Source organism: Xiphophorus couchianus, chromosome 12 (assembly GCF_001444195.1).
Source record: "Xiphophorus couchianus chromosome 12, X_couchianus-1.0, whole genome shotgun sequence".
Lineage (NCBI taxonomy): Eukaryota > Metazoa > Chordata > Actinopteri > Cyprinodontiformes > Poeciliidae > Xiphophorus > Xiphophorus couchianus.
The window spans coordinates 14,693,127-14,716,599 of record NC_040239.1 but is presented as its reverse complement, the minus strand read 5'-3'; the positions used below and the strand labels follow the sequence as shown (position 1 = coordinate 14,716,599).

The 23,473-nt window shown below is 38.6% G+C and overlaps 1 protein-coding gene across 5 annotated transcripts in view; it reads left to right on the top strand.

Moving 5' to 3' along the window:
• Positions 1-15,771, top strand: part of agtpbp1 (ATP/GTP binding carboxypeptidase 1) — a 38,957-nt gene extending 23,186 nt beyond the window's left edge. For all 5 annotated transcript variants that reach the window (XM_028033393.1, XM_028033394.1, XM_028033392.1 and 2 more), the window contains 7 exons: positions 240-390; positions 1,539-1,719; positions 1,929-2,058; positions 2,527-2,658; positions 3,191-3,367; positions 4,196-4,347; positions 14,031-15,771. In XM_028033393.1, the coding sequence (XP_027889194.1) occupies positions 240-390; positions 1,539-1,719; positions 1,929-2,058; positions 2,527-2,658; positions 3,191-3,367; positions 4,196-4,347; positions 14,031-14,202 (1,095 nt within the window). In that variant the 3' untranslated portion in view covers positions 14,203-15,771. The remainder of the gene's footprint in view (positions 1-239; positions 391-1,538; positions 1,720-1,928; positions 2,059-2,526; positions 2,659-3,190; positions 3,368-4,195; positions 4,348-14,030) is intronic.
• Positions 15,772-23,473: the final 7,702 nt, after the last annotated feature.

The window sequence follows — 23,473 nt, the reverse complement described above, 5'->3', positions numbered from 1 at the left end:
GAGTAAATTCTGGATGAAGTTTCAAACTATTTTGTCCTTTCCATTATAAGTTTGTACAGCATTCAATGTTCTAAACTATATTCAGCAGCTTAGTAGAGTTTCATAGCTGAGTCAGTCAAATTTGATACAATGGTGCAAGAACCCATTTCAGAAAGCCAGATTAAATCAGAGTTATAGAGTAAATTCATACATTTTTTAGAAAGAGAGAACTAAGGACTTAAATTTTTTACCTCTTACAGATGCACCTGTCCAAACTGGAGGATATGAGGACTCCTCAGATCTACTTGAGGCAGGATGTTCTGTGTGAAACCCTTAGCGGAAACACCTGTCCACTTCTCACCATCACTGCCATGCCAGAGTCCAAATCCAGTGATCATATCTGCCAGTTCAGTAAGTGAATGAGTTCTGGTATATTGCCCATGTCTCGTTATTTACTGAACAATAAGCAAGGTTTAGTTATACTATACTTTAAAAAGTAAACTGAAATCTAAGTTCAATGATTGACATTGTTGAGTTCTGAGTCCTTTACTGTTTATACACCAAATTCAAAAAACTTTGGTATCTTTTTTACAAGACGGAACAACCATGGTGATTGCTGCTATAAATAATCAGTGAAACAAAACCGATGTCCAATTGAACAGTCTATAATGTAATATGTAACATATAATGCCATCTGTTGCTGTCATAAGTCCAGTTTTACTTCACCTAATTTAAGTGCAACACAGATTGTCTTTTGGCTGCTGGAGGGTAAAAATTTGATTGAATATGGTCTCCTTAAAACAAGACTGTGAAAGCACAATATAAATTCAGTTTATTAATTTAACATTTTTATTTAATTGTGAGAAAAATTTTATTTGCATTTTATTCCTCCTCATGCCATTGCCTTATATACGTGTTCATTCTGTACCTCTTTTGTTTTTTTATTTTGCAAATCTTACTTTTCTTATGTTAGCTGTTATTTATCTAGATCTGTTGTAGACCTCAGAGCAATAAATTGTCATAAAAAAAAATGCCACATGACATCTTATTTATGGCACCATGTGTATGTTGGCCAATCTTAGCAGGCAAACAAACATGTTTATAAAGGTGATGACTGCAAACATCCACTAGTTAAATACCACACGCTTGTTTATTTAGTTATAGAACTCTTGATCATAGAATATTCTATGTAAATGATTGCAAGATGGTAAAAACTAGAGATTTTTTTTTTCCTCGTTTGAAGTGACCGTAACATCAGAGGTTTATTGGTATGGTCTTTATTCCATTGTCCTCTACATTTGTTTAATCTAGTGCTATCAATTGATTAAAAAATGTAATCAGATTAATCACACTCTAGCGAACTTTCACCTTTTGCTGTTGTTTGTCGTGCCAAGGCCATAATGGGTTACTGTAAAGTATGAACTAGGTAACCCTTTGCAGGAAAGAGGCTTTTAGGTCAAAATAGATAGTTGGATTAATTTGCATTTTGTAATATTAGCGCATTCAAATTTTCAGATTAATTGTTTATTCTTTACCTTTATTTTTTTCTTCCACTCCAGGGAATCGGCCATTTATCTTCCTGTCTGCCAGAGTCCATCCTGGGGAGACCAATGCTAGTTGGGTGATGAAGGGGACGCTAGAGTTCCTCATGGGAACCAGTGCACTGGCAGTGAACCTGAGAGAGGCCTACAATTTCAAGATAGTCCCCATGCTCAACCCTGACGGAGTTGTTAACGGAAAGTGAGTTCACAGAGATGGAATAAAAGTAACATTTTAAACTTTAAAGTATTCACTCATCTGATGTAACTGCACCTGCACGGTGGTCATAGCTAGTTTAGGGCACATATTAAACTTTGACTGGAAGGAATCGGTAGCTGTGACTTTCTTCTATAGCCACAGCTTCACTCAGTATCCTTCTTTTCCTTTGCAAAATCTCGTTTCTGCTGCAGTCATCGTTGCTCACTGAGTGGAGAGGATTTGAATCGCCAGTGGCAGAACCCCGATCCTGAGCTCCACCCCACCATCTACCATACAAAGGGCCTGCTGCAGTATCTTGCATACATACAAAGAGCACCTCTGGTATGACTTCTAATTAACTACACTTAAATTACTTTGGGGCATTTTGCACTTTGCATTGTCCTTTTTCCTTTAACTGCCTAATTATGCTGCCAGTTCTTGAGTCCAGTGACAAAGTACAGTGTAACTGAGCAGTGTAGCGTAAATGTACAGTGTATAGAAAACTTAGTGACAAGTCATCTATGAATTCATCCCAAACAACTCACTCTGCTGGTCTTTGTGCTATACTTGTCTGAAACTTTGAGATATTTTTTATTTTTATATCTTTTGTATAGACTTGTTTACAAAATATGATCGTTTAAAAGGAGGCTAATTATTATTTTATTTTCAGCAATTAAAGTTTATTTTTATAGTACAATCTCTCTTCATTTTTTATTTGCATGAGTGTTATTACTTCTACTATTTTATGGAAGAAGTTACATCATGCATCATGAACCTCTGTTCATCCTCTCTTTGTCCATAAATCCACAGGTCTTCTGTGATTATCATGGTCATTCCAGAAAGAAAAATGTATTCATGTACGGCTGCAGCGTGAAGGAGACTGTCTGGCAGTCCAATATTAGTGCAACCTCGAGCGACTTACAAGAGGACCTTGGATACAGGGTAAACAAACACTTGCACACAGGACAAGATACATGCTTGTAACTCTACAAAAGGTTAAAGTACTGATTCCAACCTCTTACTGTCCTCTGTTTCTCCATTAAACCTGCTATCATGTAGCTCATATTTAGAACACAATCATATTGTGTTGTAGTATCCAATTGTCCCTCAGTTCAGAGAAATTGTATGGGCCATCTTATTTTTATTTAAGATAAGCAATTCCAATATTTCACTTGTCTCCTTTATATGATCAAGCATTGGCCTTTTACCTGTATTAAGGTATAAATACCAAGGTTTTTAAAAAGTTTCAATCCCAAAACCACTAAAATTTTCTGTCAAACCATTTCTACAATTTGAATTTCTCTAATTTACTGAAAACAGTGCAGCTCTATGGGCATCAGCATCTTGGCTCATGTTCAGTTTCAATGATAATAATAAGACATTGCTAATAATTAAGATAATCAAGGGCTAAAGGAGGCACTAAAATCTTTGCACAGTTATTTTTGCTTAAAACAATGATTGGTTTATTTTACAGACTCTTCCCAAGATCCTGTCCCAGATCGCTCCTGCCTTCAGTATGGCTAGTTCCAGTTTTGTTGTGGAGCGCTCCAAAGAGTCAACCGCTCGAGTTGTTGTTTGGAGAGAGATTGGAGTAAAACGCAGTTATACCATGGAAAGCACACTCTGTGGCTGTGATCAGGGCAAATATAAGGTATGAATTTGATATTTTTATATAGAAAGGGTCAATAGACCTGACTATAAGGTCATCAGTTAAACCTTATAAACTGATGACTTTCTTTGTCCAATTTCTACTGTAAATAAGTCAATAAATTGCTTGTTGCAAATTTACATTTTTAAATACAATTAATGCTTTACTAAGAAAAATTAATGTTTTAAATGTTAATATCTTGGCTAAACTTATCTGGGCTGTTGAGTGCATCACTTGAACATCCTAAATGTCCACCAGGGGGAGCTTTGGTTCTATTTTCTTCTGATGAATTCCCATATTTTCTCCTTCCTTTTTGGAATCATTACCATCTTATTTTTTTGCCTACATCTTTTTCCCATCCCAGCTGATGTTTTTCCATCTGAATTTTGCCAATGTCAACATATAATATATGTACAGTTCTAGGAGGTCTCTCTTATACCCTGTGAAATATTTGGCAGGATGTGCAGGAACAATTGTCTATTGAGTTGTGGCTTTATACTCCAGTGTCCAAGCCAAGTTTAGATGTTTCCAGTTTTCCTCTGGAGAAAAGAAACTTGGAAGTTTTTTGGGGGTAAAATAGAGGTTGGCTTTGTGTGTGGTTGCTCCCTCACTGGGAAGATTTTCTCTGCATGAATGTGTCCTTCTCTGGTTTTACATAAAGGTTTTCGCCACAAAATATGTTGCATCATTAAAAAATAATCTTTTTGGATGTACTTACCTACACCAAAAAATTTAAAATAACTATATTTAGGCTAATATCAGCATTTGTGCATATTTGTGTCTTGCTTTGTTCTGATACCATTGCACCTTTGGTGTGCATGTTCCTTCCAGGGACTCCAGATCAGCACCAGAGAGCTTGAAGAGATGGGGGCCCAGTTCTGTTTGGCCATGCTGAGGCTGAAGAGGTTGACGAGTCTCCGCAATCACCAGAATTTGCTGGATTTGGAGAGCGATATCATTGGAACACAATCCAAAAACGTCAGGTCTGTCTTGTATGCTACAATCAGGCTAAATATTTCTTCTATTGTGGTACTGATTAGTATGAGACTGGAACGGAACATTTTGTTCTCAAAGTTTATGTGTTAGAAGGAGGAAAAATGGGCAAATTTGACAGTCTGAAAAAGATACAATTGTGATGATTAGATAACTGGGTCAGATCTCCAGTACTGCAGCTATTGTGGTCCGTTTCTGGTCTACAGTTCTCTGTATCTATTAAAATTGGTCCAAAGTGGACAAGGCACACACATGAACATGGGGAGCAAAGACAGGCTCATGTGCTCTCATCCAACAGGTGAGCCTCTGTTGGCTCAAATTACTAATGAAGTTAAAGCCAGTTCTGATTGAGAGGACTCAGAATACACAGTGCACCGTTGTTTGTTTTTTTTGTGTTTTTTTTTAATGAGGCTGCAAAACTACAAGCCAGCCAGACTACCTTTGTTGGTCTGAATTTTGTCTAATTCCTATTAAGTCTGTAGGTAAGAGTACCGACCCATCCTTATTCAAAAGCAGTGAGTTCATTCAGAATATTACAAATTATGCATAATCTCATTTTACATCTGTAACAGATGTGAAATGTTTGTTCAAATCTGAATCATAAAATTGTCTCAATGTAAAGTTTCATCTGGAGTCTTAAATGCATTTTATTTTTCAGTAAACGGTCATTGAAAGCTCTGCTCTACTTACCTAGTGTATGGCCGCAGCTGTGGCTGTGTGTCGTGGAGCCTCAGTAAATGTTTTCATATGTGGTGAAGAGGGAAGATCTGATCACAAGTGGACACTCGAGACACATTGTTACATCAGGTGTGAACTGAAGTACATCAGACTGTCCACATGTGACCCGCTCCTTTAAAGATGCTTGTTGAGGCCAGATGTAAACAATCTGTGTTATTATGGGATGGTCTTTGTTGAAAATGTAAAATCCTGGATATTCTTAGGCTGATTCTAATCCTACATGCTGGCTTCCAATCAAAGAATCACTTTCACAACATCAAGTCTGGACAAGCGCTGCTTTTGTGGTTGAGTGGGGCTGCTTTTTAAGCATAGTCTAAAAGCCGTTATGATTTGTCAGTACAATCTACATTCCCCTCTGATGCACTACTCAAGATACAAATAAAGACATGCATTTATGCAGGTCTGGCGCGACCATCATTGAAATTCTATCAATTCTGTCTCCCAGCGGAGGTTTTCACGGCCACATTGAGCAGTCAGTGGCACAGTGTGGATTAAATGCACATTGAACATGTAAACTAGCCTTGCCCCTCTGCACGACCGGCAGAAATTTGCATGTTATTATGGACTTAAGTAGGAGTCTTTTCAAAAGGAATTGTGCAGTCTTCATAAAATAGCTGTATGATAAAGCCTAGCCTAAGCAATCCAAGCATACCTTACATCTTTATTACAGTTTACTTCTTAAAAAAGGTTTGCTCTGTGAAAGAGATTCAACAAAGATACTTGTGGAGGTTCAAATTATAGTGAAGACTTTGTTTTTAGGGATAACTTTTCTTTTCTCCTTATCCTACAGTGTTGTGTGGAGACTGAGAGGAGATAAAAATATTAAACTGGCGGGAGCTTACAAGCACTGTTTCAAATGACAGAAACAAAGACTTGTTTTTGTTTGTAGAAGATAGAAAGAGCTCTTGTTGTTTTGATGTGTTGCCATAGAAATCTGTCAGCAATGCTCTGGTTCCTGGTGAAGAATGTATTGCTATGTGAAAGTACCGTATTTTCCGCACTATAAGGCGCACCACATTATAAGGCGCACCTTCAATGAATGGCCTGTTTTAAAACTTTTTTCATATATAAGGCACACCGCATTATAAGGCACATAGAATAGACGCTACAGTAGAGGCTGGGGTTACGTTATGCATCCATTAGATGGAACTGCGCTAAAGGGAATGTCGACAAAATAGTCAGATAGGTCAGTCAAACTTTATTAATAGATTACAAACCAGCGTTCTGAAAACTCCGTTCATTCCCAAAATGAATAAACAGCTGTTTTATTATTTTCCCCGAGGTAAAGTAAGTGACGTGGTATTTTCGTGACACAGTTTATCTTTTAACAACAGCAAAGTATAACATATAGTGGAGGGGAACTTTTCCTCAATTCAATAAACACGTAAAAAACAGTCTGATACTGTTACGGTAAATCAAATGTTAGTGCAATCACAATATATATCCACTTCCGCACCATTGGTTGGTTCATGTTAAATTCTCTCGCTGCTGCTCTATTCCCGTGTTCTACTGATTGACTGATCGCCTTGAGCTTAAACTCTGCGTCGTAAGCGTGTCTCTTAATAGGAGCCATTTTGGGGTCTTTACACAAAACCCAGCATGCACCGCGCACTTCTTCTTCTACGGGGGAAAATGAAGTCGGCGGCTGCTTACCGTAGTTGCGAGACCTGTTGTGGCTCAATATTGGTCCATATATAAGGCGCACCGGATTATAAGGCGCACTGTCGGCATTTGAGAATTTTGAAGGTTTTTAGGTGCGCCTTATAGTGCGGAAAATACGGTAATAGCCCTTTTTTTTTTGACAGAAACTCATTTTTGATTTTTTGTCAATTTTTCATTATTTTCAATCTCAGTCTGTCAGCTGAAATTGAGTCACGCGTTGTTTGTGGTGCCAAACACGAAAAGAGGTAGTCTTGGCGGCTAACCACATCTCATCATTTCTCCCATGTAAAACATGAACTAATGATAGGAACAGACTGAGATTACTCTGATTTTAATGAATACATATCAGGCTGCGTTCACACTGCAGCCTGAAGTGACCCAATTCTGATTTCTTTTTTTTTTACGTAATTCGACCCGTATCTGATCTTTTCATGACAGTCTGAACACTGAGCACTTCTTCTTTTTATGGCGGTTGGGAGAACACTGAGACCGCTGACGCTACTGCGCCCTCTACTGCGCATGTGGGAAACTTTTAGGTCGTTTGACTGTTCAGACTGCAGAACACAATTTCAGGAGTAAGAGGCTGAAAACTTCTGTGACGTCAGGAGTCACAGAGGCGTAAAACTTCCGACGTCAGGAGTCACAGAGGCTGAAAACTTCTCTGACTCCTGACGTCACAGAGGCTGAAGACTTCCGACGTCAGGAGTCACAGAGGCTGAAAACTTCTGACATCTGGAGTCACAGAGGCTGAAAACTTCCGACGTCAGGAGTCACAGAGGCTGAAAACTTCTGACATCTGGAGTCACAGAGGCTGAAAACTTCTGTGACATCAGGAGTCACAGAGGCTGAAAACTACCGACGTCAGGAGTCACAGAGGCTGAAAACTTCTGTGACTCCTGACGTCATAGAGGCTGAAGACTTCTGTGACTCCTGACTTCACAAAGGCTGAAGACTTCCGACGTCTGCAGTCACAGAGGCTGAAAACTTCTGTGACTCCTGACGTCATAGAGGCTGAAGACTTCTGTGACTCCTGACTTCACAAAGGCTGAAGACTTCCGACGTCTGCAGTCACAGAGGCTGAAAACTTCTGTGACTCCTGACGTCACAGAGGCTGAAAACTTCTGTGACTCCTGACGTCACAGAGGCTGAAGACTTCCGACGTCAGGAGTCACAGAGGCTGAAAACGTCCGACGTCAGGAGTCACAGAGGCTGAAAACTTCTGACGTCTGGAGTCACAGAGGCTGAAAACTTCTGTGAGGTCAGGAGTCACAGAGGCTGAAAACTTCTGTGAGGTCAGGAGTCACAGAGGCTGAAGACTTCTGTGAGGTCAGGAGTCACAGAGGCTGAAGACTTCCGACGTCAGGAGTCACAGAGGCTGAAGACTTCCGACGTCAGGAGTCACAGAGGCTGAAAACTTCTCTGACTCCTGAAGTCACAGAGGCTGAAGACTTCCGACGTCAGGAGTCACAAAGGCGGAAAACATCCGACGTCAGGAGTCACAGAGGCTGAAAACTTCTGTGATGTCAGGAGTCACAGAGGCTGAAGACTTCTGTGACGTCAGGAGTCACAGAGGCTGAAGACTTCTGTGACGTCAGGAGTCACAGAGGCTGAAAACTTCTGTGATGTCAGGAGTCACAGAGGCTGAAGACTTCTGTGACGTCAGGAGTCACAGAGGCTGAAAACTTCTCTGACTCCTGACGTCACAGAGGCTGAAGACTTCCGACGTCAGGAGTCACAGAGGTTGAAAACTTCTGTGACGTCTGGAGTCACAGAGGCTGAAAACTTCTGTGACGTCAGGAGTCACAGAGGCTGAAGACCTCCAATGTCAGGAGTCACAGAGGCTGAAAACTTCTGTGCCTCCTGACGTCACAGAGGCTGAAGACTTCCGACGTCTGCTGTCACAGAGGCTGAAAACTTCTGTGACGTCTGGAGTCACAGAGGCTGAAAACATCTGACGTCTGGTGTCACAGAGGCTGAAAACTTCTGTGACGTCAGGAGTCACAGAGGCTGAAAACATCTGTGAGGTCTGGAGTCACAGAGGCTGAAGACTTCTGTGACGTCAGGAGTCACAGAGGCTGAAGACTTCTGTGACGTCAGGAGTCACAGAGGCTGAAGACTTCTGACGTCAGGAGTCACAGAGGCTGAAAACGTCCGACGTCAGGAGTCACAGAGGCTGAAAACTTCTCTGACTCCTGAAGTCACAGAGGCTGAAGACTTCCGACGTCAGGAGTCACAGAGGCGGAAAACATCCGACGTCAGGAGTCACAGAGGCTGAAAACTTCTGTGATGTCAGGAGTCACAGAGGCTGAAGACTTCTGTGACGTCAGGAGTCACAGAGGCTGAAGACTTCCGACGTCAGGAGTCACAGAGGCTGAAAACTTCTCTGACTCCTGACGTCACAGAGGCTGAAGACCTCCGACGTCAGGATTCACAGAGGCTGAAAACTTCTGACGTCTGGAGTCACAGAGGCTGAAAACTTCTGTGACGTCAGGAGTCACAGAGGCTGAAAACGTCCGACGTCAGGAGTCACAGAGGCTGAAAAATTCTGTGAGGTCAGGAGTTACAGAGGCTGAAGACTTCCGACGTCAGGAGTCACAGAGGCTGAAAACTTCTGTGACGTCAGGAGTCACAGAGGCTGAAAACTTCTGTGACGTCAGGAGTCACAGAGGCTGAAAAATTCTGTGAGGTCAGGAGTTACAGAGGCTGAAGACTTCCGACGTCAGGAGTTACAGAGGCTGAAGACTTCCGACGTCAGGAGTCACAGAGGCGGAAGACTTCCGACGTCAGGAGTCACAGAGGTGGAAAACGTCCGACGTCAGGAGTCACAGAGGCTGAAAACTTCTCTGACTCCTGACGTCACAGAGGCTGAAGACTTCCGACGTCAGGAGTCACAGAGGTTGAAAACTTCTGTGACGTCTGGAGTCACAGAGGCTGAAAACTTCTGTGACGTCTGGAGTCACAGAGGCTGAAAACTTCTGTGACGTCTGGAGTCACAGAGGCTGAAAACTTCTGTGACGTCAGGAGTCACAGAGGCTGAAGACCTCCAATGTCAGGAGTCACAGAGGCTGAAAACTTCTGTGCCTCCTGACGTCACAGAGGCTGAAGACTTCCGATGTCTGCTGTCACAGAGGCTGAAAACTTCTGTGACGTCTGGAGTCACAGAGGCTGAAAACTTCTGACGTCTGGTGTCACAGAGGCTGAAAACATCTGTGACGTCAGGAGTCACAGAGGCTGAAAACATCTGTAAGGTCTGGAGTCACAGAGGCTGAAAACTTCTGACGTCAGGAGACACAGAGGCTGAAAACGTCTGTGACGTCAGGAGTCACAGAGGCTGAAGACTTCCGACGTCAGGAGTCACAGAGGCTGAAAACGTCTGACGTCAGGAGTCACAGAGGCTGAAAACGTCTGTGACGTCAGGAGTCACAGAGGCTGAAAACCTCTGACGTCAGGAGTCACAGAGGCTGAAAACTTCTGTGACGTCAGGAGTCACAGAGGCTGAAAACTTCTGTGAGGTCAGGAGTCACAGAGGCTGAAGACTTCCGACGTCAGGAGTCACAGAGGCTGAAGACTTCCGACGTCAGGAGTCACAGAGGCTGAAAACTTCTGTGACGTCAGGAGTCACAGAGGCTGAAAACTTCTGTGAGGTCAGGAGTCACAGAGGCTGAAAACGTCTGACGTCAGGAGTCACAGAGGCTGAAAACTTCTGTGACGTCAGGAGTCACAGAGGCTGAAAACGTCTGTGAGTCCTGATGTCACAGAGTCTGAAGTCACTGTGAAGTCTCTGTGACTCCTGAACTTAAACTTTCATGTTCAACTAAAGGTTATTTTTGTTATAATTCTGATTACTATCTTAAAAAATATATTTTTTATTTAAGACTTTTTTATGCAATCAGAAATACACTGAAATATACAAATAAGGAATTAATTCAATTCCTTTTTAAATAAGAAAATATTAATTTTATTTCCTAAATAGCCTGCTTGATCAGCGGTAGCAAAGGATGCATCTGCAGCTGAAAATGATCTCTAACATCAACATTTGAAAAGCTGTGTCCTTTGTGCTTGACTTAACGTTAATGCGCTGTAGAGTTGAACATGTGTTTTAGTGTGAGATTATTTTTTTGACTGAATTTGAACCAGGTGAAGCAAAAACTGCCACTTAATGAGTTTTGGGCAGAACGTATTTACAGACAGTTTTTCTTATCTCAAATGCAAAATGTATATATTTTTGTACATTTTGCCTTGAGTACTGTTCTGAGGATGTTGTTCTTTTATCAAATAACTTTTTTGAGTCTGTATACTCCAGTTAATGATTAATCAGTTACTAAATTAGTTGACAATCACTTCAATAATTAATTAATCACAATTAACCCCATTAAGTATTTCAGCTCCTAATATTTGCGACTGTTTATTGTTAGCATTTAATTTATAAAAAGTTTTAGTTTTGTCTTCTGATTTATAGCACTAATTCAGAAACTCAATCCGATTGTTAGCTTTTATTTATATTAACAGTACCGTATTTTCCACATTATAAGGCGCACCTTCAATGAATGGCCTATTTTAAAACTTTTCATATGTAAGGCGCATAGAATAGACGCTGCAGTAGAGGCTGGGGTTACGTTATGCATCCATTAGATGGAACTGCGCTAAAGGGAATGTCAACAAAATAGTCAGATAGGTCAGTCAAACTTTATTAATAGATTACAAACCAGCGTTCTGAAAACTCCGTTCATTCCCAAAATGAATAAACAGATGTTTTATTATTTTCCCCAAGGTAAAGTCAGTGACTTGGTATTTTCGTGACACAGTTTATCTTTTAACAACAGCAAGGTATAACATATAGTGGAGGGGAACTTTTCCTCGATTCAATAAACACGTAAAAAACAGTCTGATACTGTTACGGTAAATCAAATGTTAGTGCAATCACAATATATATCCACTTCCGCACCATTGGTTGGTTCATGTTAAATTCTCTTGCTGCTGCTCTATTCCCGTGTTCTACTGATTGACTGATCGCCTTGAGCTTAAACTCTGCGTCGTAAGCGTGTCTCTTAATAGGAGCCATTTTGGGGTTTTTACACAAAACCCAGCATGCACCGCGCACTTCTTCTTCTACGGGGGAAAATGAAGTCGGCGGCTGCTTACCGTAGTTGCGAGACCTGTTGTGGCTCAATATTGGTCCATATATAAGACGCACCGGATTATAAGGCGCACTGACGGCGTTTGAGAATTTTGAAGGTTTTTAGGTGCGCCTTATAGTGCGGAAAATACGGTAATACATATAGTACTATACAAAAGTTTAACGCAGGTGCAAATGAATGCCACAATCTAAGAATGCATTTAAGAATAAAAGTGTAAAAAGTTCTTCTCAACAACAAAATGTTGTGAATGAACAGAGAATAAATCTTCAAAACACCTGCAGTTCTTCTCTGAACATTTGCACAGTTTATGAAAGAAACTTGATCAGCGTGTCGTTTCCTGGATAACTAATGACAGATTTTTCTGTAGGCTTCGTCAAATTCTTCAGATAGAACTGATAATGAAGGTCAGATTTTTTACCAATTCAAATAATTTTACAACAGTAACACTTATTGAAAGTCATTAGTGTTGTTACGTATTTCTTTCGGACTGTGCCGACAATCCAAAGCTGAAAAAGATGTTTAAACCATATTGGAGAAACATGAGAAAACAGACTTCTTCCTTCACAGTTTTGCTTTGTGGTCCTCTAACAATTCCAAAATGATTGCAATGTTTTTTAAATGGACAATAAATCAGCATTACTCCAAAGAGAGAGAGATGGATAGATGGATGGAGGTAGATGTTTGTGGAGAAAGGAAAGAGCCTCATAGACCACATGAATTATTCTTCATTCAGCATGGTTGAGGTTATATCTGGACTACCAACATTCTCTTCTTTAGGGATTTGTCAACTCTGTTAATTTGAAAGAATGCGTTTATACCCCAAACTGCCATTTTTGTACCTCCTTCACTTGTCATTCCCTGCTCTCCTTCTTAGTAGCATACTCTACTCTCATATTGATATATTCATTCATCATTTATGTGGCCGATCATTAAGGGACTCCAAAAGTGTTTGTTTGTGTGAGCACCCTTTGGGAAATGGTTGCTCTCATCCTTGATTTATGATTTTATGTGTATGATTTTATGTGTCTCTGTATGGTAGCACTTACCATTTTATCAGGGCATGCAAACAATGGTTTTAGCTTTTGGGAGGTCTATCCTAATGTCCCTAAACATGAGGGACATATTTATTTCTGTTTGCCTTTAAGGATAATAGACGTTTAAATATGTCAAGGTCTCTTTGCAAGGGAAAATACAGAGATTTTAATCTGAATTTGGATGTTTTAAAGCACGTGTGACAAATTCTGAAAATGTCAGTGGCGTCTGGAGTTTTTGTAATGGCCTTTAATGGTTGGTGCACAACTTCTGCAATCCGATTCGATAATATTCTGTCTGTCATTACACACTTACTGTACATTTACTGACACACAGTTTCTCTGTATCTCTGTCTATCTCATGCACTCACCAAGGGGAGCTCAGTGGGAGCTCATTGTCTATACACCCCTCTCCTCCCACACATATGATCGACTGTCTCTCTAGGATCGCATTTCAGACCATTAACACCATTAAAAACCCACTAAAGCCACTAAAACCTCAAAGAACCAGCAACCATTTAACCATTAGGACCCATAGGAAAAAAAACAGCCTCACTGGCGGGAGCTTACAAGCACTGTTTGTTAGCAACATGAATTGAGTTAGCATTTAAAACTCAGTTAATATGTATGGGTTTTTTTTTTTTTTTTTGTTTGTTTGTTTTTCATGTTGTTTGTACTTTTTAGAATTTAGGTTTTAAAAATTGGTAATTGATCTTTTTTTTTAGTTTCTTTTTTTTTTATACAACGTCACTGCAATATAACACCTGTCTGCTTTAGGTAAGGGAACCCTTACTAATTGCAGTTTCCTAGAAACTTCCCTCAAAAAATCTCCACTAACCTTGTACGGTAATAGTTTAAAACTGTAAATGGAGAAGTAGACTGGGGGCATTTTATGCTTTTTTTTCCATTTGAAATTTAATAAGTGTTTGGCACAATTATCTTGTGAGAATTGCATTTTGGTCTATGCATAATTATGTCATTATTCATTGTTAAATAATTTCTTTAAGAAATTAAAAGAAGAAAGGATACCTTTTGTCCTGATTGTAACAAAAGCTTTTTGTTATGTCATTTAAATTCATGTTTTTTGTTGTTTTGTTTCTGCAGCAGCTGTACCACTACCTATGTGTTGGAGGAGGATGAACCATCCTTTCTGGAGGCCATCGACTACAGCGCCGAAAGCAACGACGAGGACCCAGAGCCTGAAAGCGATCTCTGCGGTGACGTCCAAGAGAATTTCGATCATCTGTCAGACTCTGAAACTCGTCACAGGAACTAGTGTTAATCTCCCTCATATGTGGTGTTTGACAATTAGTCCATGGGTTATTAGCTGAACAAATTTAAGATTTCACTCTTCCAACAGAAAGATGCATCACCTCCTACTGTGTCTTGCAGATAAATAGTCACACCTGTATTCTGTGAGGGATTAGTCTTGGTCCGGCCTCTGTTAGCAGCTTGTTGCTCCTCAAGGTGCATACACCACCTGCCTTTCTCTTCAGATATATTAGCATTAGCAGCTGCAAGAATAAGGATGGATTTCACTGAATGTTTTCACCGTTTCAGCACCAAATTACAACCCTCCGAAGCCTCAGACACCATACAGCCTCTGAGATTCACATGTACATAATCGGAGTGATAGTATATGAAACTCCTCTCACCTGCAACAGTATAATTAAAAAAAAATAAAATCCTTTCCAGTGAGAGAACCACCCTGCCTTCTTAGTGAAAGATTGGTGAGCTGTGCTTGTGTTTGTGTAAAATCACCTTTCTTCAATTTTAACCCTTCACATTTATCCCAAACCGAATCTATTATATCACATGAATGTAAAACATTCACATCTTTATGAAAATGAACCTTATTCCTGATGAATTAAGATATCAACACACAAACTTTCACAAGCTCAAACACGCACAGCAGTTAAAACATTTAGACTGAATGTATACTGTCAGTGTTTATTGTTTTCACAATCCACAGTATTCTAAAGCAGTATGAACAATAAGCATGATTGTCAGAAACCAAAAACATTTATTTGCACTGTTTCTACAACCAGTAAACACTTGAAACAAAGAACAAACCTGAGTAAAAACTCGTTTTATGTGTTACATATTATCACCTCTGAAGTTCTCTGAGCCCAGTAAAAGGTGATGCTCACATTAATGTGACATTAAGAAAAGATAAGACTGGAATTTTGCCACCACTTTATCTTTTTCTTTCTTTTTTTTTTTTGGAGTATACGTTTTGCTGATTTGCAGAATGTCTTGTCAGTAAGAACAGATGGTGCTGCTTATTAACGTGTGAAATAGTTTGAATTTTTGTTTTTGCGGATGTGTCTCTTTTGGATTTGTACAGATGGTGCATGGCTTATTGAAATATTTTATTGGAAATACTTTTAATTTATGAAGTCTTTCATATGCATCCTGCATGTTTGTATCACTCATTTATAGTGTATGAATGCAAAATCTGCGTGCCCATGATTTTAAGTTGTCCCATTATTCTGCTCAGCTCTTAACGTGTGCTTCTATCACATCTGTCGTTTTTCTTTTGCCTATCTTATTTCCTCTCTTTTCTTCCATCCTTAACCTCTTTAATCCTCTTCTATCCTTGGACTTGACGTCCTTTCACATTTCGCTCATGAGCATCTTAAAAACCCTGAACAATGTGTGTGTGTGAGTTTATTTTGTTGTAAAACTGTGTGCTATTTTATTTATGTTTGGAGCAGTTGACGTTTACACCTTGTGGGCTGTATTTTATTTGATTGTAAACGAGCAGAAATGGTCTATTTAAGTTGCGTGGCATAAAATTGATGGTAAAAAGCAAGTATCAGGAAATAAATTGTGAACATGGAAAGCTGTTGTATTTTTCTTTATTTTGAACTTAATGTTACCAACATTGTAATACAATTGTAACATATTGTTTCTTGAATCATCAACTAGATGAGCACAAAGACTTGTCCTTGGGAAGGTTTCTTTTTATCCTTTGGGAACCGGCCTTAATTGAACAGACTGAATTATAGTGAGAGGAAAATGAGACTCAAATAATGGAGCAAGACTGTTCTACTTACCAACTATTTAATTCGTATCATTTTAACAGATATCATTATAATGATTTTATATTTTATTGCTATGTACATTAAATTGTAAAATTATGGACCTATTACAATAAACCCTGAAATTAGATCATTTATTTTGACCACTCTAGCTCAGGTAGTCAGGTTATTGGTGATCGATCAAGTTAGTTATGCATGTTCTGTTTTTAATCAACTTTTTTTTAAATTAAAATCACATGAGTTTATTCATGTCCAAAATCTTTAGAGCTAACATATTTTTGCAAAGAGTTGGACAAATGTCAAGCTTTTAGTTAATTGAAAAAGGCTGCTGCATGGACTGCAGTAAAATGTTATTTTATCAGCGAGCTGTGCTGCAGGGGCAGATATGCTCGAAACAGTTTGCTTGTGTTGGCAATGGTTATCTCTAAAGACAAGCGTGCAACTAGGGAAAATGTCTGAAGGAAAAAAAGCATCAGTTTTGAATTGAAGGTGTAATGGTAGAGCAGAGCTCCATATGCAGAGGCTGAGGGGCCATTCAGGGTTTGATTTCTAATCTGGGCCCCTTGCTGCATGCCTTCCCTCCTCTTTGTCAAAAAATTGTGTGGAATAAAAGTCCACTGGCACCACAAAATCGTTGGTCAGGTATTTTGTAATATAATGGGAGCCTGAAAATAAAATCTTTCCATTCCAGGCCCTCGTCATGCTTTGATGAGGAATTATCTAGAATCTTAGCAGTACTCCCAACATATGGATCAGGGAAGTTTCTGCCATTGTCCAGAATAAAAGTACACTGCACTGAAGAGTAAATGTGAATTAAAAACCACAATCATTCTTTAGCGGCATTATTCACACTTACCAATACTCTGTTCTGTAGACTAAGATTCACTACAACAGCATGCAGAGCGCTGTGACCAGCTAAATCATGGTTTACAATAAAACCACCATTAAAAAATTATGATAAAATTTAGCTTCACACGCTGTTTTCTCAATTTTCAATTTTAACTTTGACAGCTTATTAAAGTTATTCAACTGGGGGAAGAGGAGAAGAGAGCTACCATGATGGACTCTGGTGAAATTCCTGTGCATTCTTGTACAATTTATAGCTGTAACAAGGAGTTACAAGAACACAACCATGAATAAATATGGTATCAAAAGACTGTAAGAACAATATTGTCCAATTACAATGTACTTGTTATTTGATATAGGACTGTTTTTGCAAGTTAAGAAGGTTCAACAGTATACTGATTGTTTTTAGATTAACAAAATTAAATGTATTTGCTTATCAAAATAGCAGTTCTAGAGAAATGATGAATGCTTAATAAAGCATATGAACTTTTTGATGTTTTGCTCCTGATTATTGGATGTACAAAAACAAACAAACAAAAAACAGATAAATAATTGCAGCAAAATAAAAATAAAACAATAATTTTGAATTAACATCTGATTTTAGTTCATATAAATTAGAGAACACATATGAACAAGATTATGTGAATGTAATACCAACACTAAATATCTAAACAAACCCTGCAAACTGAATAGAAATAGGGTGGGGATGTTTATGCTAAGGATACATTTCAAAAGTCAAAATTGAGCTAAACGTTTTTGTTTAACCAGCTGTTATAGCTTAAAATATAGTATTATTACAGTCAATAATACTATAAAAACAATATTATTACAGCCACACAGAAAGAAGGTATGGTTTCTTGTGTAAACATTATGCGACCAGTTATTGACTGACGCGGTCTTCTAGCTGCTATGTTACAGTAGGAATCCAGATTTGAATGTCATCTTAATAATTTCTTGTGGTCAGGTCTGTGGAAGCCCAGTTTTGTTGTCAGAAGTAATTTGAAGACAAAAAACCATAAAGGACTCAAAGTAAGTCGAAACCACAACAGTCCCAGTTAGAGACATATTTGTTGTCTACTGTATTGTTTTTGTTATTCAGTACTGGGCTGTCATTAGTGATTACCTCGGGTATAGGAGACAGAAAATGTAACCACTAGCAACATGAAAAGATCATTCTCACTGACAGTAGCTTGTCAATTATGAAACATGTCTTCCAAGCACCTGTAAAGATAGCTTGTGTTGCTTTGAATTATAATTTGTGGCTACAGCAAATTCTGCTTAAAATGGTAGAATTAGCAAGTTCCTCAGGTGTAAAGTTACACCTGAGCCTCCTCTGCTAAGGTCACTCAACAATAAAGAAATATGATTATCCACACTGGATCTTTTTTTAAATGTTGGATTGCAAGGTATAAGAAGAAACCTATGCCACTTGTAGATGCTTGTGTTTTTGTGCAATGCTATTTTTAAACCAGTTCCAGGAAAGTAAGGTGATCTAAATCTGGCTTTTGAACTAATTTAAATGTCAGGATTCAGCTTGCAGGGACATGCGTAAGAACTCAGATTTCAGGTCACAGACATTCAAGAGTTTTTCTGCATATAAATGTAAAAACACCCATCAAGATTAAAAATTCAAACATCCAGCTTTTGAAGAATGCTTCTCTCAAATTTGCCTACTGTTTGCTCCTTCTGTCAATATCAGGTGGTGTTTTACAGAAAAAAATATATAATAATGAAAATAAAGATTAGAACAGATTTAAAAAATTTTTTCTTTTGTTTAAATGTGGAAGTTTTACATAATGTTTAGGCCAATATCAGAGATTTAGAAAGTTATATAGCATTTTAACTTTAATCAAAGTTTTAACTAATTGATGTTTTTAAATATTTTTAAGTTGTAGCTTGCTCTCTGATTGGTTAATTTACTTCTACATTGTTGCAGTGCATCAGTGCATAATAGAATAAGGCCACCACATATTTTACAAGTCAGGTAGAGATTGTGCAAGTCTCACCTTTTTCCAAATAATCAGTCTATTATTAAAAGTTTAACTACGGTAGTTCAATTACAATAATATGGTGGTTAAATCGTTATTCCAAGGAATTTTTCAGCGAAACTCTATCAGGATTTAGTTTACCCACAATATGTTATTTAAAATATGGTTTCCATGTAAGGAAGCACAGACAATTTAATATACTGTCATATAATCAGATTGTAGCCACAATCAGACATACTCCATCATTTTGCCCAGACACAGAGAAAAATGAGCTTAGCAGTTAGGTTAAGCTAAGCTAAGCTCACTGTTTTAATGCTTCTTCAGACTTGAGAAAGTTTTTACTGACAGAGTTCACATAAAAGTTAGAAACCACTGCAAAATGAAAGCATTTTTTTTTACTTGAAACTTTATGCTCACAAATGGCATCTGCTACCTCACATTCATTCAAAGAATTTTGTTTGAAAATTGTTTGATTTAATCGGAAAAACTGTCACATCCTCCATATCTATACATAGCTTCTCGTTTTGAATAAAGCCTTTTTATGGCAAACAGGAGGATTTTTGAAGATTTTATTAGCTGGTAATTTTTAATTAGGCACCATTGGTATCAAAACTAAAATGAACCTTTAAACTTCCTGAATATATTTAGCACTGTTGGGTCTACATAGTCCTGTTGTCAGCTAATAGAGCATAAGTAGATACTCAATCACTCTATTTCATTGGCACAGTTGTTCGACCATTTGTTCAGCAGTGTACCTCCGCTGCTTAAGTGCACCGAGTAACATAATCTTTTTCTTCTCAGGAAATGACAAGGGCAAGGAGGGAGTGACAAAAAGCCTCTGCAAATGTCCTGAAAATAAGCTCTGAGTGATGCTCAATGTAAATGGATATAAGTGGACAGGAAGACTCAGAGAGGGGAAAAAGCGAGAGCAAAAGTACAGAGGAGGACAAGAGGAATTTGAAGAGGTGGAGAGGCATGTTAATCTGGGAAAGGCAGCGCAAAGAGAAAAGCTGCTTTCTGCTTTAAGCCCCACGCCCTCACTTCCTGTCCCAGTTGTCAATCACAGGTTCTCAAGAGCATCACACAAAAGACGGCCCTCTTTCCTCCAGCCACTGCCACAAACACCAACACAATCCAACCAATTAAGAGAACTGGTCAAAAGAGGGGATATTGTGCATGCGTATGAATGTATGAGTCCTGCAGAGGTAGAATGGTTTGAAGTGCTGCTGCAGGTTTCTCATGTCCAGCGGAGACCACTAATTAGGAATCCCTCTCCCTCTGCCTCTCTGTGTCTCATGCGTTCTCGCAGGCACTTTGCCCAATCTCCGTCCTCACACTGATGAGCTCATTGCTGTAGTCAAAGTGTGGCTCTGTGGGCGTCTAATAGTGCAGCCAATTAGTGCTGGAGTCTGACTTGGCAGCGTTTCTAACTCACTGGTGGTCCCACAGAGGGACAGAATGACTCCCTGAAAAGGTACAAGTTCACAAAGAACAGCCCAACAAAGACCTGTGTGTACAGGCTGCGTGGCTTGGCAGAGCACAAGGGAAGGGTAGCTGCATGTGTGTGTGTATGTGAGTGTGTATGTGAGTGTGTGTGCATGTTTAATATTGTAATTTGTGAGCAGAAATCTTCAATGAGGAGTCACTGCAGATTATGAAGAAAAGAAACGCTTAAATAGGCACCAAACATCTGAACACCTATTTCACCTGGGCACCTATAATAGCTTTACTTTCAACACTGAACAGACACCTCCTTATTTCATTACAGAAGTCTTTTAGCAGATTGCACGAAATTAAATTATTAATTGTCAAAGTGGCTACAAAATGTTCTAATCCTGGTATTATTATGGGTGAGTGGTACGTAGCATTCGGTAGCAAACGGCTTCATTTCATGCAAAAATAGTGCAAAAACACAAAATATTGAAAATGTATGAAATGACGAAACAAAATATTTTTGGATTCAAAAATTAGAACTTTATTTGTGAAATTACCAACATAAACAATTATTAATGCAACATTTGCCTATAGTAAAAAAAAAAAACAACATATTTGTGTATATGTGTTTTTTGTTTTTGTAAACCGATGTCTAGAATTTTAACAAAAATTAGCTGCTCTTCAAGAGGTTTTCAAATTACTTCAGTATTTAAAACAACAAAGGACAGTCATATTTATTAAATGTAGTACAATATGACTGATGATGGAAAAACTGGCGTATTAAATACGCCAATTTAAACAGACTGTACTTTATTATCATGTATCTATGTGAATATAGTTAGTTTCAGTTGATCCCTTGTAGCAAAAATGTTAAGAAAGATTGATATTGTTGTTGAAAAATGCACAGCCATTATAATATCCAGGAAATATCTATGTTAATGTTTTAATTGTTTTACTAAATGTTCAATAAGACAGAGAAATAATAGGATCAGAGTGCAATTTGAACCACCATTGTTCTATGATTAATCTGCAGAGCATCACGAAATGTAAAAAAATAACTGAGAGTACTTACAAAGGGAACTTTTGCAGGACTACACAGTGGGACAGTTACATACATGCTGTTATTGTCTTGTGTGGCAGGTGTAGTCTGGTCACTATAATCATTACTATTAGTATTCCCCAGTGGTTTTATATGTGAAAGAACTATGCTGGTTATGAAACTTGGAACTGCCTGCAGACCTTTGACCTTACCAGTCAGAATGCTGACTACAAGGGGAACTCTTGTTGCATTTCCCACTGGCAAAAATACAGTTTTGCAGTTCCAACGAATTGCAAAACTGAACTGTGCTTAACTGAGACGTGACATCATTTTCAGACCAACTTCCAACACAAATCTAACAGCATGAAGCCTTAATATGGGGGCCAAGTATGGCCTCCAGCAAGTAATTATAATGTGAGTTTCTCTGGATTGCAAGTCAATAAGCTTACTCATTTCTGTCAGAAAAACAAAGGTATTTTTTTTTCTTAGAATCTGGAAAGAATGATGTTGTAATGAGGTCTTGTGTTTAATTTTTTGGTGCAGCTCGCATGTCACTTTGGAGTGGTCCATAATGCTGATGCACTGATATATTTTCAACAGGTTAACAAGTGTAGGATTTATACTATATACATACAGTACATCCTTAGTATATTGGTTTTTACAATCAAATTATTCTTCAGCACTTACGAAAAGGGAAAATGAATAAATTAGTTGCAAGCTTGACAGTTCATATTTCAAGAAAGTCCTTCTAATTTGTTTTTCTTATTTATGTTTTAATCTACAAATAACATAATTAAACCATCCTCAACCCAAGATTTGGTTATCTTGTGGCACATTGAAGTAAATAACTCGTTGTCTTTGGATTTTGTAACAGAAATAAATATTTTATTTAATTGACCTTTGACAGATTTTATACTTGGAAGTGTTTTGCTAAACTAATTTTAAACACCAAAAGGATTACATATTAACCATGTATTTATTATATGACACAAGCTGTCCGCAAGACAGACGTGAAAGAAGGTATTTTTTCCCCCATGCCTAAAGTAAACATGTCACACAATGGATTGCATCTCCTGCCAGAGAGCCACTTGTGATTGTGCTCTGGAGCGCCCTTTTGCATGGCTTTTTGTCAACTGTCACCAAACAGTGTAAAATCATTGGCTTTGTTCACTTGCGTGTGCAATTAAACAGCAGAATCGCCAGCTCGTAACAGAATGATGGGAGTCAGCTTGGCACAAATGCCAGATGCAAAAACATGATGTCAAACGGCCTGGAAACATTTTACAAGCTCACGTGGATTCGCCTTCTCGTTTGCATATCAATAGTCATAGACAGTACACACAAACACACACCCACACACACGCACATGCATAATTGGTTACACAGGGAGCAAAGCCAACTTGCACCTCTCGTTGCCGTGGTAACCAAAGAGACTGATTTTTCTAGGAGCACTTACACACATCCCGTCTGTTATTTACTTGTTTGTTCATTCATTCCTCCATTTAGCCTCCCTCCTTTTAATAACACTCTCTTCCTCCCTCTCTCAGTGGCTTTTCAGCCCATTTCCATTCCCACCTCTCATCCAATAAGATGCCCTACTAGCATGCATATGCAAATGAGGAATACTTGACACCAATTAAGGAGAATTAGACAACGAACAGCATTGTGTCCAGCAGCTGGATTCATGAGATAGATGCTTCTATCCAACAAGATGGAATCTAATGCTTGCGCTTTACACTTTTGATGGGACTGAATGGGTATTTTATTTTCTTAGAGGGAAATTCAAATATTCCAGGAGTTCTTGCTTGATTTGATGTTTTTTCAAGTACAACAGACTTTAAAGTACATATAGCAATGGAAAAAGTATTCACTCCCTAACTATTTCTTTTGTTTCTGGTTTTTTTCTGTAGCAATAGCTTTAACTTAAGAAATCTCGCATAAATTTCCGTTCTGACCTCTTTCTTATTGTTGAATACTGTACTTCAACAAGTGAGGCCTGCAATACTATCAATGACCTCTTGAAGTAATGATGACTGGCTGAACATTTCCAGGAACATGCACTGTTGTTTCATGTGCAACCCTTTGTGGGTAATGGTTTTCAGCATGATTTGCTGGAGCTAGCTTTGTAAACATTTCCAGACTGATATGTGTCAGTGAGTATGTTTTTAATTTTGCTCTTGAATTTTTTAGTTCAGG